Source organism: Scardinius erythrophthalmus (genome assembly GCF_964197995.2).
Source record: "Scardinius erythrophthalmus genome assembly, chromosome: 19".
Classification (NCBI taxonomy): Eukaryota; Metazoa; Chordata; class Actinopteri; order Cypriniformes; family Leuciscidae; genus Scardinius; species Scardinius erythrophthalmus.
Window position 1 is genome coordinate 16,947,924 of NC_138239.1, and position 14,018 is coordinate 16,961,941.

General features: G+C 32.9%; 2 protein-coding genes and 1 long non-coding RNA gene across 3 annotated transcripts; all 3 read right to left on the minus strand.

The window, feature by feature from the left end:
* Positions 1–3: 3 nt before the first annotated feature.
* Positions 4–1,279, minus strand: LOC308680061 (uncharacterized protein). Its single transcript, XM_081347955.1, has 4 exons — positions 976–1,279; positions 726–838; positions 567–650; positions 4–480 (listed from the first exon to the last, which is right to left on the minus strand). Exons 1-4 carry the CDS (start codon positions 1,016–1,018, stop codon positions 337–339), a joined length of 384 nt encoding a protein of 127 aa, XP_081204081.1. The 5' UTR covers positions 1,019–1,279; the 3' UTR covers positions 4–336.
* Positions 1,280–6,415: 5,136 nt separating this feature from the next.
* On the minus strand, positions 6,416–9,568 carry LOC308707496 (uncharacterized protein). Its single transcript, XM_081394037.1, has 6 exons — positions 9,468–9,568; positions 9,162–9,253; positions 7,821–8,977; positions 7,571–7,683; positions 7,399–7,485; positions 6,416–7,307 (listed from the first exon to the last, which is right to left on the minus strand). The coding sequence occupies exons 3-6, from the start codon at positions 7,861–7,863 to the stop codon at positions 7,164–7,166; spliced, it is 387 nt and encodes a 128-aa protein (XP_081250163.1). The 5' UTR covers positions 7,864–8,977; positions 9,162–9,253; positions 9,468–9,568; the 3' UTR covers positions 6,416–7,163.
* A 702-nt stretch (positions 9,569–10,270) lies between these two features.
* LOC308707497 lies at positions 10,271–11,868 on the minus strand. Its single transcript, XR_014032174.1, has 4 exons — positions 11,767–11,868; positions 11,519–11,628; positions 11,319–11,432; positions 10,271–10,976 (listed from the first exon to the last, which is right to left on the minus strand). It is a non-coding gene; the product is annotated as an uncharacterized lncRNA (long non-coding RNA).
* Positions 11,869–14,018: the final 2,150 nt, after the last annotated feature.

Genomic DNA, 14,018 nt, shown 5'->3' on the forward strand with positions numbered 1-14,018 from the left:
TTTGGAAAGGCTTTATTTGCATTTAAAAAAACTTGCACATATATTTATAAAATTGTTTTTGAAATAGTTTGATAACTCTGACTAAATACAACAAAGATCTAATTCAAGTGATTTATTAGTGAAAAAAATATACAAATGAAAAGCAGTAGCCTAAATGATCCAGTGAACAAATTTATTGCATATTTGCTATTAGATTTAGCTTATGATGGTTTATGAATAATGCACAAAATATTTTTAGAAGAGTAGCCTAAGACATCCAATAACTCAAACAGACCACAGGCTGATTTATTCAGATATTTCAAAATTACCATGTTCATTAAGTCAGATCAATAACATTTATTTACACATACTCAAATGCTGACAGGTTTGTTCGCTATTACCAGGAAACAATAGGTGAAATATCAGGAATTGGTATTTATGTGCATATTTCTCGCAGATGTGTTCGAGGACTTTCATTGCTTTGCACACAGCCTTTATTTCCTAAAACAAAAACACATTTAATTAAAGCTTGGGCAGGCATTTAAGCAAAATATCTGTAATGAATTTAGGTTGAAGTATTAGTTTACCTTTTTAATCTCATGGAGAATTATGCCCTTGATCTCATGAATTGACTTCTTGCAAACCCAGCACGTAATGACATTCATATCAGACTTCAAGGAAAAAAAATTGAACATTAGTAACTTTATATCTGTTTAATTGTATTGCATTATAGTGTGTCAGTTTACCTCTATGTTTAATTCACGGCTGTTTTTGTCTTCTTCAGGAAAGTTCAGTTCATTACTCTCCAGCATGCTCTTCCAATGTGCTTTGTTAGTAGTGCTGCTACACTCAACAAGAACTGAGCCACAACAACATTTATGTGCAGAATTTAATGAATACGTATGATTGTAAAAATTAAGTAAAAGCAAATGTCAGATAATGAAAAGAGTAACAGTAGAAGTTTGAAGTTAAATTCATATAGTCCTTCAGTCTCACCTGAGCACATGATAAGCAGTCCCAAATGAATAACAGGTGACATGATTCTTCAAATCCTCTCCTTAGAAAAGCGCTGCTTGGCTTCTACTCGTCTGGGTGATTTTCAGTTATCACTTCTGACACTATCTCTTCTGTGTTTGTCTGTACTCCTCTTTTCTCACAGTTATGTGTATAACGTTGAAGATAATAAATGTCTACGCAAGTCTTTTGAAGTGCTGATGTTCAGGGCACCAAAACCACAGTGGACCAAAGTGTCAAGTTTTAATGGAGCTCCTGTCAGCATTTTCTAACACTGTATGTCTGTAAGTTCACCACCTAACCATCAGTAATACATACGTAATCAAAGCAGATGTGCAGATTAAATGCTAGATTACGCTATAAGTAAAATATAAAAGTAAATATTTTACTTTTTTTACTTTCACTACAGCATTTTTATATTATTACTTTTGTGTTTCAGATGTGAATTTATGTGCTTCCTGTATTTAAAAAACCAAATGAATCAACTCACACTGTTTTTGCATTTAAAACATTTATTAATGCTTTTGACAAAACAAAGGAAACAATATTCTCTAAACAGCTGATGTTTTTGATTGACTTGTTAAGGATAAATCAATCCTTTATTTTGCACATTTTGTACTTAATGCAGGACATTCGAGGACTTCCAGGGAAATATCCTTTGATGACCATATTTTTCCCTATTCTGCCAAGTTGTCTACACATTCTCCAGAAAAATAGCTTGGGACTGCATACAGAATTTATTTTCTAAGATGGAAAACAAAAAATACTATTTTAATAAAAAGTAAACTTACGTCAGTGTAAGACACACAAATACATTTTCACATTTTCTGTGAATAGTTTCATAAACAAAGTAAATAACAGCTGTAGCCATAATATGGCTAATAATACCAAGATATATCCCAGGAGGGCTTAGCAAATCACATTTATAAAAAATATTTTATCTTCCTTTTTAAATGAATATATGAGTTTAAATTCATTGTGTTTTCAACAAACAAATGAAAATTGAAAAACAGATTCAGGAATAAAAGTAATATTTACCTTGTCAACTGCAGCGTTTATAATGGGTATATATGTCTTTATCATTTTCAAACATATACAACATTTTATGGCCTTCTAGGAAGAGAAATAATAAGGTTAAAGAAAATCCTTGATTGAATGTATACTCCACACTAATGTCCTCTGAACTTCACCACATGATTATTTTACATATTTTTCACTTTAATTTAAGCGTGAGAGATGACAACATTCTTATATATCCATTTCATTACCTTGGCATTACACAGATCTTCCTTGTTGTCATAGAATGTGATTGTCTGTACCGTCTCATGACTGGACTCATATGGAGAACTTTCAGCAGCAGCTGCACAAAATACAACGTCATAAATGTATATAATATAACTACATTATAATCTTGCAAAATGCGATTCTGGTTTAACATTCCACTGAATTTAATCAGATCCAATAAATGAGTCAAAGCAGTACTAAACATTACCAATATCTTACCAAAGAGAATCACAAAGGATCCAACTATACAGGCTAGATGCATTGTTCTATAAGAGCACTCTAACCTCTGTTTTTTTTTCTTCTTCTTCTTGGTTTTGCTGATATGAGCACGCAGACAAAGCTGCTAAACGTAAGTGTTAAGCAAAGTAAGTTGAACCCTCCTCTAACCCTGGACCAACCGTTCATTTGTTCTAATGATATAACAAAAGTATTCAGTTGCTACTCGTTGCTGATCTCTTATTGAATTAAGTTTACAAGTCATTTTCTGTGTTAAACCTCATGGGTCTGGAACCGCAGTCCTGATAGATCAATGCTAATTAAACTTCAACAGTGTTCAAAGTGTGTTTTACATTAGCATACACCCAAAAGTTCTATTTACTATTATTCTTTCTTTCTTTTTTTAAAAGCTTGACAGCCCTCTGGTCACCATTCATTGAATGGAAAAGAGCAGTGTTCAGATCCTGACTAACATCTCATAAATTGTAAATGTCAGAACATTTTACTAAATTGACTACATTTTAAACTATTCTAAACAGCAGCTGAAAAACTCTCTAGGGCTGATAAAGCATTATAGACTCCAATGTCCAGTTACCTGAGAGCAACTGTTTGACTAAGAATGGTGACAAAAAAGATCAAGTTTAAAGTCTAAAGCAGCATTTAAAAATATTTGTATAGAATTTATTTTGTACCACTATCATAACTTTAATAAATTATACATTTTATAATGATTAACAGATCATAGTTAGTATTTTCACAAAACTAAATATGTGATAATGCTCTTGTTAATGTGTACTAATTAACTTAAACTTTACATAATGATTAACAGATCATAATTTAATGTAAATTGAAATGCTTTCAAATGTCATTAAACTTTCCATTCATAATATGATCATGCACTTTTTTTTTAATCTATAAATGATTTTAAATGATGGTTACAATGTGTCACTGAAGGCGAGTTGCTGAACCCATGTGGAGTTTATTAAATAATATATGTGAACAAAACAAACATGACTGGACTCTTACCAACATCAGTAACAGGGAACAAAGCTAGACAAGATACAATGGTAACATGAGGGCTATTTATACACATGGACTAAACAAGGTACACCTGTGAACAATCAAACCATGAACCAATAAGAACACAGGACACATGACCAGAGCAACCAATCAGAACATGACAATGAAGGAGAAGCACAAGACATGATCACATGATTGCAAGTGAGGAGCAAGAGAAGCACATGACAAACACGAAGCATGAGCATAACAAAGAGCATGAATTACAAAATAAAGGACATAAAACATAAACATGAAACAAACCTCAAACCCAAACATAACACAATACTTAAAAGCTTAAATTAATAAATCATTAACAAACATAATTCTTAACGGAATATTAGTTAATATATATTCAAAAGCTATGAGATAATAAGCTTGTTAATGTTTAAATAAACTTAAAAAGGATGATACATATACATAATGATTAACAGATCATTTTAAAGTCCCCCTTTAGTCAACAATTTTATCCCTTAAAACTCATCTTTGATCACCAAAATGACATATTTAAACGTTTTTTTTTTTCTTAAAAAATCTAGATGCCTTGAAATAGTTTGAATATAAATCTACACTCTTGTCTCAATTAGTATACGCGATTCTATGAATATGCAAATTAGCCCCGCCTCCACTCACTCACACCAGGGCTGCGTTCAGCCCCAACAAAAAGTTGCACAACGTTTTTTTTTAATGGAAACGGTGGTGCGTTGAACACCCTATTCTGATGACTCATGAGTTGCAACTATGGCAGCTGAGAAGGCCATTCTTTGTGTTCTTTTTGAAGAATTTTCGCAGCCTGATGAAACCGGTATAGATACGTGTTTAATACTGCAAAATACGCTCAATGTTACAGTCACTGCCCTTGCCGTCCATAATAAAAGAGAACATCCCAATCGAGTGAAGGGATTTGTGGAAACTGTGGTTCCAAATTATTGTGATCCAACATTTGCCTCACATTTCAGGATGAAAAGACAAACATTTCAGGTGAAGGATAATCCACTTCTTACCTCCGAGACTGTGTTATGATCTATATGACCTTATTATTTTTATTGTGAGTACTCACCCTTCGCAGGTTGTTTGATTGACAGGCGATCTGACCAATCATAATCATCCAGCCACCGAATCCGCCATTTTTGTCCGACAAAGCAGTCAGGAGAGTTATTAACGTTGGAGGATTTGAACTTGAAAAACGGAGTGTACTGATGTCTTTTCAACATTCCTTCTTATGTTGATTCATGTTTATTTGATGCTATAAATTAACTAGAGGGAAGAGATGATTGGTTCATGAGCAGCTTTAACTGAGGTGCTACAGCAATCTGTCAGACACACTAAAGAGCCACAAAACGGTTTTTATTGTTCAAACTTCTCAAAAAAAAAATTTAAGTTGAGACTTTGTTTCATATAAAAAAGTAACCTGGTCTGTCCTTTCTGTCAGCGCATTGACAGTGTCCTCTCTGCTCTGCGATGTATTTTTCACTGCGTGAGAACATGGTGCAGCATGGCTTGTCGGACATAGCAACAGTAACTATAGGGGGCGGGTCTTTACGAACTGTCAATTAGGCTTATCATTATTGCTAAAACTGTTGATAATATGCTATATTTTTACTATAAAACTCTTAAGACAAACATGCCTTCTAGTATCTTCAATTGTTGCGTATACTGAGCTGCAGCGGAAACATTTGTAAACGACTTTACTTGGACCCACTGTCTCTATAATACCGCATGGTTTATATACATGTTGCTGCTGATTGGGCTGACATTTTTGACACACCCATCAAACAAGAGGAAACGTATCTCAAACCCCATTGCACACCGTTTCCAGGAAACATATCGTTCAACCTGGAAACTGTAGCAAAACGTTGCACACCGGTTTGAGCTTGAACGTGCCCCTGCTTAGAGATCCATTCATTGACGATCACACATTGACGTGATTGGTCAAAGGGTAGTTTGTGACGTCAGAAACACAAGCGATTTCAAACCACGTTTTTGAGACTGTCTTTGGTTCACTGCACGCGCCACGTATTACGTCATCACGTTGGAAAGGTCACGGGAAAAAAAGAAGAAAATAATAATATTAAATTAAAACAAAGATGTCAGACGATTTTGAAGTTGGAAGAGAAAATGAGATGGAATTTTTCGCCCTTCCCTACCTTTTTGAACCGGAGTACACAGACAAATAAGAAATAAAGATGACGTGACTCGTGACCTTTCCAACGTTATGACGCAATGCATGGCGCGTCGCAGACCAGCACAAGATGAACAATTGTGGTTAAAAAGTATATAATTTTTTTTTATTTTTAGAAAATGGCCGATCGTTTCGTTAGATAAGACCCCATTCCTCAGCTGGGATCGTGCAGAGCCCTTTGAAACTGCATTGATTTGAACTTCAGCATTCTGGTTGCCATTGAAGTCCATTGTGTGTAGAAAAATCCTGAAATGTTTTCCTCAAAAAAATTAATTTCTTTTCCACTGAAGAAAGAAAGACATGGACATCTTGGATGGCATTGGGGTGAGTAAATAATCAGGAAATTTTCATTTTGAGGTGAACTGATCCTTTAACATATTATTAATTAACTCATAACATAACCACAGTCTGTAAAGGCCATACATTTGGTCTTCATTTGTTGTGGTGTGTATTTTTAATGAATTTTTTTACAAATCGTGTATTCATTAATTTTTCATGTTTTTGCAGTACCCAATCTAAAGTTGAAACTATTCATCATTTGTAAATGTTTATAAATGTTTACTATTAATCATTTAGTACCTTTATGTGCATTGAACTTTTAGCTACTGTAACAATGTTTGTGTAAAGGGCGGTTAGTTAAGTTTAGCCAAATGATTGTGAAAGACATAATAACACCACGTAATTGTAATTTAGGTGCAAAACATGTTTTATTGCCTGGTATATCCTTAAACAGGATATTCCTTGAATCTTACATCAACAGGAGAAAACAAATACATTTTAAAGTAAATACTTGTTAATTTATCAAAACAGTGTAATATAAATGGTTTAAACGGTGTTCCCTTACAGTAATCAAACTGACCCCTGTGCACTGTTGACCCCTTAACCAACCCTTAAACCTACTCATACCACCAAACCTGTCCCTAACCTTACCCGTATCACACCTCAATAGCTGCAAGAGTATTTTGCAATAGAACATGAACACAACAAGTACTACCTAACAATTTATTTATTTATTGACATAAGTACATAAGACACCTAACTTAAAATGGGACCAGTCATTCTTATATTGTTCAATTTTCTGTTGAACATCTGGATCACTCATAGCTACCAAACAACTTTTTGCATTTGTATAAATGTAAAAAAGTGCATTAGGTAATATATGAAGTTTAAAGGCAATTGATTTGAAGTGCATGATCAAATGATTTGAAAGTTTAATGGCATTTGTATTCAAGTACATGAAATACTGTACATGTTAATCACTCAACATGTAATGTTTAATAAGTTCATTAAAAATTAGTAAACATTAACAAGCACAGATTTCTAGCTATGTGAATATATATTAACTAATGATCTGTTAAGCATTATATAATGCTTGTTAATGATATATTAATGAAAGTTATTATAAAGTGTTACCATATCGGAGCAATAACATTTATTTACACATACTCAAATGTTGACAGGTTTGTTCGCTATTACCAGGAAACAGTAGGTGAAATATCAGGAATTGATATTTATGTGCATAATTCTTGCAGATGTGTTCGAGGACTTTCATTGCTTTGCACACAGCCTTTATTTCCTAAAACAAAAAAAACATTTAATTAAAGCTTGGGCAGGCATTTAAGCAAAATATCTGTAATGAATTTAGGTCGAAGAACGTTTTAGTTTACCTTTTTAATCTCATGGAGAATTATGCCCTTGATCTCATGAATTGACTTCTTGCAAACCCAGCACGTAATGACGTTCATATCAGACTTCTGAGGTATGTAAGGAAAAAATTTTTGGACATTAGTAACTTTATATTTGTTTTATTGTATTGCATTACATAGTGCGTCAGTTTACCTCTATGTTTAATTCACGACTGTTTTTGTCTTCTTCAGGAAAGTTCAGTTCATTACTCTCCAGCATGCTCTTCCAATGTGCTTTGTTAGTAGTGCTGCTACACTCAACAAGAACTGAGCCACAACAACATTTATGTGCAGAATTTAATGAATACGTATGATTGTAAAAATTAAGTAAAAGCAAATGTCAGATAATGAAAAGAGTAACAGTAGAAGTTTGAAGTTAAATTCATATAGTCCTTCAGTCTCACCTGAGCACATGATAAGCAGTCCCAAATGAACAACAGGTGACATGATTCTTCAAATCCTCTCCTTAGAAAAGCGCTGCTTGGCTTCTACTCGTCTGGGTGATTTTCAGTTATCACTTCTGACAATATCTCTTCTGTGTTTGTCTATACTCCTCTTTTCTCACAGTTATGTGTATAACGTTGAAGATAATAAATGTCTACGCAAGTCTTTTGAAGTGCTGATGTTCAGGGCACCAAAACCACAGTGGACCAAAGTGTCAAGTTTTAATGGAGCTCCTGTCAGCATTTTCTAACACTGTATGTCTGTTCAGTTCACCACCTAACCATCAGTAATGCATCCTTAATCAAAGCAGATGTGCAGATTAAACGCTAGATTACGCTATAAGTCAAATAGTGTAAATAGCTAAATAACCATCAGCATTATTAGGTTATTACTTTTGTGTTTCAGATGTGAATTTATGTGCTTCCTTTTTTTGCATTTTAGATGTATATTTAAAAAAACAAATGAATCATCAACTCACACTGCTTTTGCATTTAAAACATTTATTACCTCATGCTTTTGACAAAACAAAGGGAACAATCTTCTCTAAACAGCTGATATTTGAGTGACTTGTTAGTTTAGGTTTATTCAATCCTTTACTTTGCACATTTTGTACTTAAAACAGGACTTTAGAGGATTTAAATATACTTTTAAGACCTTATTTTTCAACTTTTGGGCAATTTCCATACATTTAATTTTGAGAAATTTGTTGGCATTGCATACAAAATGCACGATCTGAGAGAGAAAACAAAAAATAAGATGGTTTTAATAAAAAGTAAACTTACATCAGTGTAAGACACACAAATACATTTCTTCACATTTTCTGTGAATAGTTTCATAAACATAGTAATTAACAGATCTGTAGCCATAATATAATAATACCAAGAAATATCCCATGAGGGCTTAGCAAATCACATTTATAAACATTATTTTATCTTCCTTTTTAAATGAATATATGTGTTTAAATTCACAAAATAGTGTGTTTTCAACAAACAAACAAACAAAAATTGAAAAACAGGAATTTAGGAATAAAAGTAGTATTTACCTTGTAAATTCGAGCGATTATAATGGGCATATATGTCTTTATCATTTTCAAACATATACAACATTTTATGGTCATCTAGGAAGAGAAATAATAAGAGATGGTTATCTAGAAAATCCTTGATAGAATGTATACTCCACACTAATGTCCTCTGAACTTCACCATTATTAACTTAAATATCATTATTTTGTAAATTTAATTAAATTTTTTACTTTAAGCGTGAGAGATGATAACATTCTTATATATATATCCATTTCATTACCTTGGCATTACACAGATCTTCCTTGTTGTCATAGATGGTGATTGTCTGTACCGTCTCATGACTGGACTCATATGGAGAACTTTCAGCAGCAGCTGCACAAAATATAACTTCATATATATATATATATATATATATATATATATATATATATATATATATATATATATATATATATATATATATATATATATATATATATATATATATAACTACATTATAATCGTAACATTCTGACAAAATGCGATTCTGGTTTAACATTGTAATCAAACAAATGAGTCAAAGCAGTACTAAAACATTATTTCTTACCTAAGAGAATCACGAAGGATCCAACGATACAGGCTAGATGCATTGTTCTATAAGAGCACTCTAACCTCTGTTTTTTTTCTTCTTCTTGGTTTTGCTGATATGAGCACGCAGACAAAGCTGCTAAACGTAAGTGTTAAGCAAAGTAAGTTGAACCCTCCTCTAATCCTGGACCAACCGTTCATTTGTTCTAATGATATAACAAAAGTATTCAGTTGCTATACTCGTTGCTGATCTCTTATTGAATTAAGTTTACAAGTCAATTTCTGTGTTAAACCTCATGGGTCTACAACTGCAGTCCTGATAGATCAATGCTATACAGTGTTCAAAGTTTATCCACTTTATTTGTTATTTTTGAGGCTTGATAGCCCTGTGGTTACATTAACTTTCATTGAATGGAAATTATCAGTGTTATCAAATCCTGACTAACATAATAATAAATTATGTCATAATGTTTTACTATTCTACTAAATTGACTACATTTAAAACTATTCTACAGCACCTAAAAAACTCTCTAGGGTTGATAAAGCATCATAAACTCCAATGTCCAGTTACCCGATTGTAACTGTTTGACTAATGGAGCAAACAAACAAAAGTTTTAAGTCTAAAGCACCTTTTGAAAAAAATATATATATATTTCACAGAATTGCTTATTTTACATTGATTACATTACATTACATTAATTAATTGTGATGTGAATTATTGGTATTGGTATTATTGCTTGGTGTGTCTTTGCTAAGGGGAGAGAAAACAACTTTAATGTTTAACTTTATTACTATCAACAGAAATAACCAGAAGTAGAAAGTCACATGAAAATTATTAGATTTTTAATGTGTAATTTATGTAAAACATAACACAATCTTACACCACAGGATCCGCAAAAAAAGCATCTTCAGTACAATAAACATCCATCTATTAGATTATATTTTAAAGGGATTAAACATAACTTTTAATTGCATTTGTTGATCTTATCGTCTCTGTAATCACATAACCTCATCACTCTGCAGGTGGCTATAGGAGTACCTCCAGGAAAAAAGGTCCTCATTATGGAAATTTTGTATCCGTTGGCTACAGAATAGCAGAGGGAACGCATTGGGGCAATCCATTTAACGCATGTTTTATTGATTTTCTGAAAAGCATAAAGGAAAACAGAAGACCCTATAGCTGGCAAACATTCAAGTTGATGACAAAAAAAATGTGCATGCACATTGAAAATATGGCAGTGGACGGATATTCAACTAACAATTTTCTCTCAAATAATGAAAAACAGCTTTGATCATTTTAAAAACAGATTACAATGAAGTTAGCTATAAAGTAACAGTCAATGTAAATGTATCCCTTCTACAGCCATTGTCACAGTTGTTACTAGCATAACTTTATCTTCAAACATGTGTTCCTTGCACTCCCACCAGGGAAGAGTTTGTGCAGTAGGATGTCCCGATATCTCCCTGCACGCTGCAAGCAGATCTTTCGAATACCCTCTATGAATTTGTAACAGACAATGTTTATCTTCTGTAAAATAACAGGAAAAATGATTAAACATAAAAACTGTTCGCTAAAAAGCTTATTTTCCTTTTAATTTTGAATTAAATGTCCTTGTGTGACAAGCTGTCCAATGAATAAATTCACATTGAAGTTACTTCTCACTATTCATATAATAATCATTTGATTAAATTGGATAATCACAAATAGCCTACTTTACTCCAGACTAAGAAGTTAAATATGAGCTTTTTCTCAATTATTGTAAAGTTTGCGAATTGCTATTCTGTCCCATCATTATATGTATTGATTATATATGTCAAACTGCCATTAGAGCCATTAGAAAAAAATAGTTCTGAGACAACTGAACATTACCTTTGTAATCTTTTGAGAAACTTTTTTCTTAGCTCGTTTTATAGCCTCTTGGCATGCGCAACAGAAGATGATGTTCGGCCGCTTTCTCTGCATGCGAGGAATGGGGAATGAGGTCTAAAAATCAGTGACATGAACGAGTGAGTCTTATGCAAAGTTGCCGTAGTAATGTACGAGTATAAATGACAAAGTGTTGTACGTACTGAAAAGTCATTTCCATAGCCGTCCGTCAAACTGTGTACGTTTTCAGAATTTGAAGGCATCTCTGGCTCCCACCAAACTGAAAGAGCTTCATTTTCACTCTCTGCTAGGGCTTTCCATTAAAAGAAAATGATAAAATCATTATTTTAATTTACATAAACTGAATGATGATAAAGTCTTGTGATTCCCATAGTAAATCAATCAAATTAAATCAGTATTGTCATTGAATATCACAAATGATGTATCTTACCTGAGCAAGAGATCAGAAAAACAAAATAAACTATTGATGACATCGTATCAGATTCAGCAACTGATTCCCTCTCTTTCCTTTTTGCTTACTTATTAGGCTCTCACCAGCCTCTCTCTCTCTCTCTCTCTCTCTCTCTCTCTCTCTCTCTCTCTCTCTCTCTCTCTCTCTCTCTCTCTCTCTCTCTCTCTCTCTCACTGTGCAGAGGCACAACAGACCAGTGTCAAAGAACTAAAAATGTGACATTGTTACAACTAAATACACTGCTGTCTAATTTCTAAAATCATGTCATTGGAGTCACTGCAATGTGATTAGGATGAACATTCTTGCATGTGGAACAGTATTAATATCACAGAGAAAATAAAAAGAACATGAGGCAACATGCACTTAAAGTAGGAAGTCAATGTTTATTATTATTATTTATTATTATTATTATTAATAATTATTATTATTTTTATATCTTTTATTTTAATTATTATTATTATTATTTTATTTTTGTCCGAAACTGTGTTAGCAGTTTTTTTCTTCTGAAGAGTTAAAACTGTTTACTCATGTCCTGTAAATAAGCTGACAGAAATGTAAAAAATACCACAACACCACAGTGCTAAACGGTTGCTTTATCTTTTGTTGCTTTGTTTGAGAGGCACTATATCTACTGTTTTTCTTTTAGCAAGCGAATAACACATGAGAAAATGCAGCAGAAGCAAGTACAGTTTTGATAGTGTACATTTTTAAATTGCTAATGCACAATTCATGAAACAATTCACCATTTTCTCAGAACTCCAAACTGGAGCTGACGTACTCTCTAGCTACTTTGGGATGGCTATCCCAAGCTGTTGGTTCCAAGCGTGATGGATTGTAGGATGATAGAAGTTTGGTTAAATACACAGGAGCTAAACAGTTTAGGGCCTTATATAGTCAGTAGCATACTTTGTAATCAACATGGAACCAGTAACCAGTGTAAAAATGATCAAATTGGTGTTATGATCATATTTTCTTGACCTGGTAAGAACTCTAGCAGCTGCATTTTGGATTAATTGTAGTTTGTTAATTGAGGATATAGGACAACCACCTATACCTGTTCGAGTTGGACGACGTCTCGTCCTTTTTAAACACTATCACTTGGGGATAAGATCTCTAGTGCTCCACTATCACTAATAGAAGTACACTCTTGAAAATAAAGGTTCTTTATTGGCATTGATGGTTCCATGAAGAACCTTCAAAGGGATTGTTCCTCCAAAAATTCTATCATAATTTACTCACCTCATGCAACTATACCACTTTGATGCTTCAAAAAGTTTAGTAAGAGATCATATATGTTAATAAAAAGCCTAAATTCAATCTGTTCGTCATATAAAGTGATAATGTCTCTTTAGAAAATTTGGACAAACCGCTCGATTAATATTAATTACAGTAGTTTTAAGATCTCTTTATGAACTTTTGAAGCGTCAAAGTGGTAGTTCATAGTAGTTGCGTAGCTGTCTATAGGGACAGAAAGCTCTCAGATTTCATTAAAAACATTTTCATTTGTGTTCTTATGATGAACAAAAGTCTTACAGGTTTGGAACAAAAGGGTGAGAAATTGATGACAGAATTTTTCTTTTTGGGCGAACTATCCCTTTAACATCCATGGAACATTTCCATTCCACAAAAGGTTCTTTAAATTGGAAAAAGGTTCTTTAGATTTTAAAAATGTTTTTCACACTAAGTTTTTTCTGTGGCATTGCTGCAAAATACACTTTTTTTCTTCTTTTTTTTTAGAACCTTTAATTTTAACTGTGATATGCCTAGCCTGCTGCACAGCAATAATTAGATAGACTCCAGACAATGTCTTTGAATATGCTTTAATCACGGCTGGAGGATCTTTATATCAGGGTTAGGGTTATAGCATCATTATATCATTTTTGTTATCATATTTATACGTATCATGATGTATACATGGTAACGTGTACAATTTAGCAAAACAGGTAAAAGCAAATCTGGATTTCTTGATTACTTCACCTTATTACTCAAAAGTCAAGAGTTTAGACAGCTGTCTACACTGAAAAAAACAATAAGTAAAATTTACTTAATTTTTCTTTGGCAAGTTTTTGCATTTTTAAGTAAATTTCACACGCATATTTTTAAAGTAAATTTCACATATGGAATTAAGTAAACTCTACTTAACTAAGTTAAGTGAAAGTAACACAGAAAATAAGTAAGCGATATTAACTTGGCTAGTAAAAGGTTGAGTAATATTTATGATATACTTCAGA

Coding starts and splice junctions, on each gene's coding strand:
- LOC308680061 (XM_081347955.1), bottom strand. CDS start 1,018: ATGTCACCTGTTATTCATTTGGGACTGCTTATCATGTGCTCAG. Junction 839..975: donor ACTGCTTATCATGTGCTCAG/GTGAGACTGAAG, acceptor GTTGTGGCTCAG/TTCTTGTTGAGTGTAGCAGC. Junction 481..566: donor TTCTCCATGAGATTAAAAAG/GTAAACTAATAC, acceptor TTTTTGTTTTAG/GAAATAAAGGCTGTGTGCAA.
- LOC308707496 (XM_081394037.1), bottom strand. CDS start 7,863: ATGTCACCTGTTGTTCATTTGGGACTGCTTATCATGTGCTCAG. Junction 7,684..7,820: donor ACTGCTTATCATGTGCTCAG/GTGAGACTGAAG, acceptor GTTGTGGCTCAG/TTCTTGTTGAGTGTAGCAGC. Junction 7,486..7,570: donor GTCGTGAATTAAACATAGAG/GTAAACTGACGC, acceptor TACATACCTCAG/AAGTCTGATATGAACGTCAT.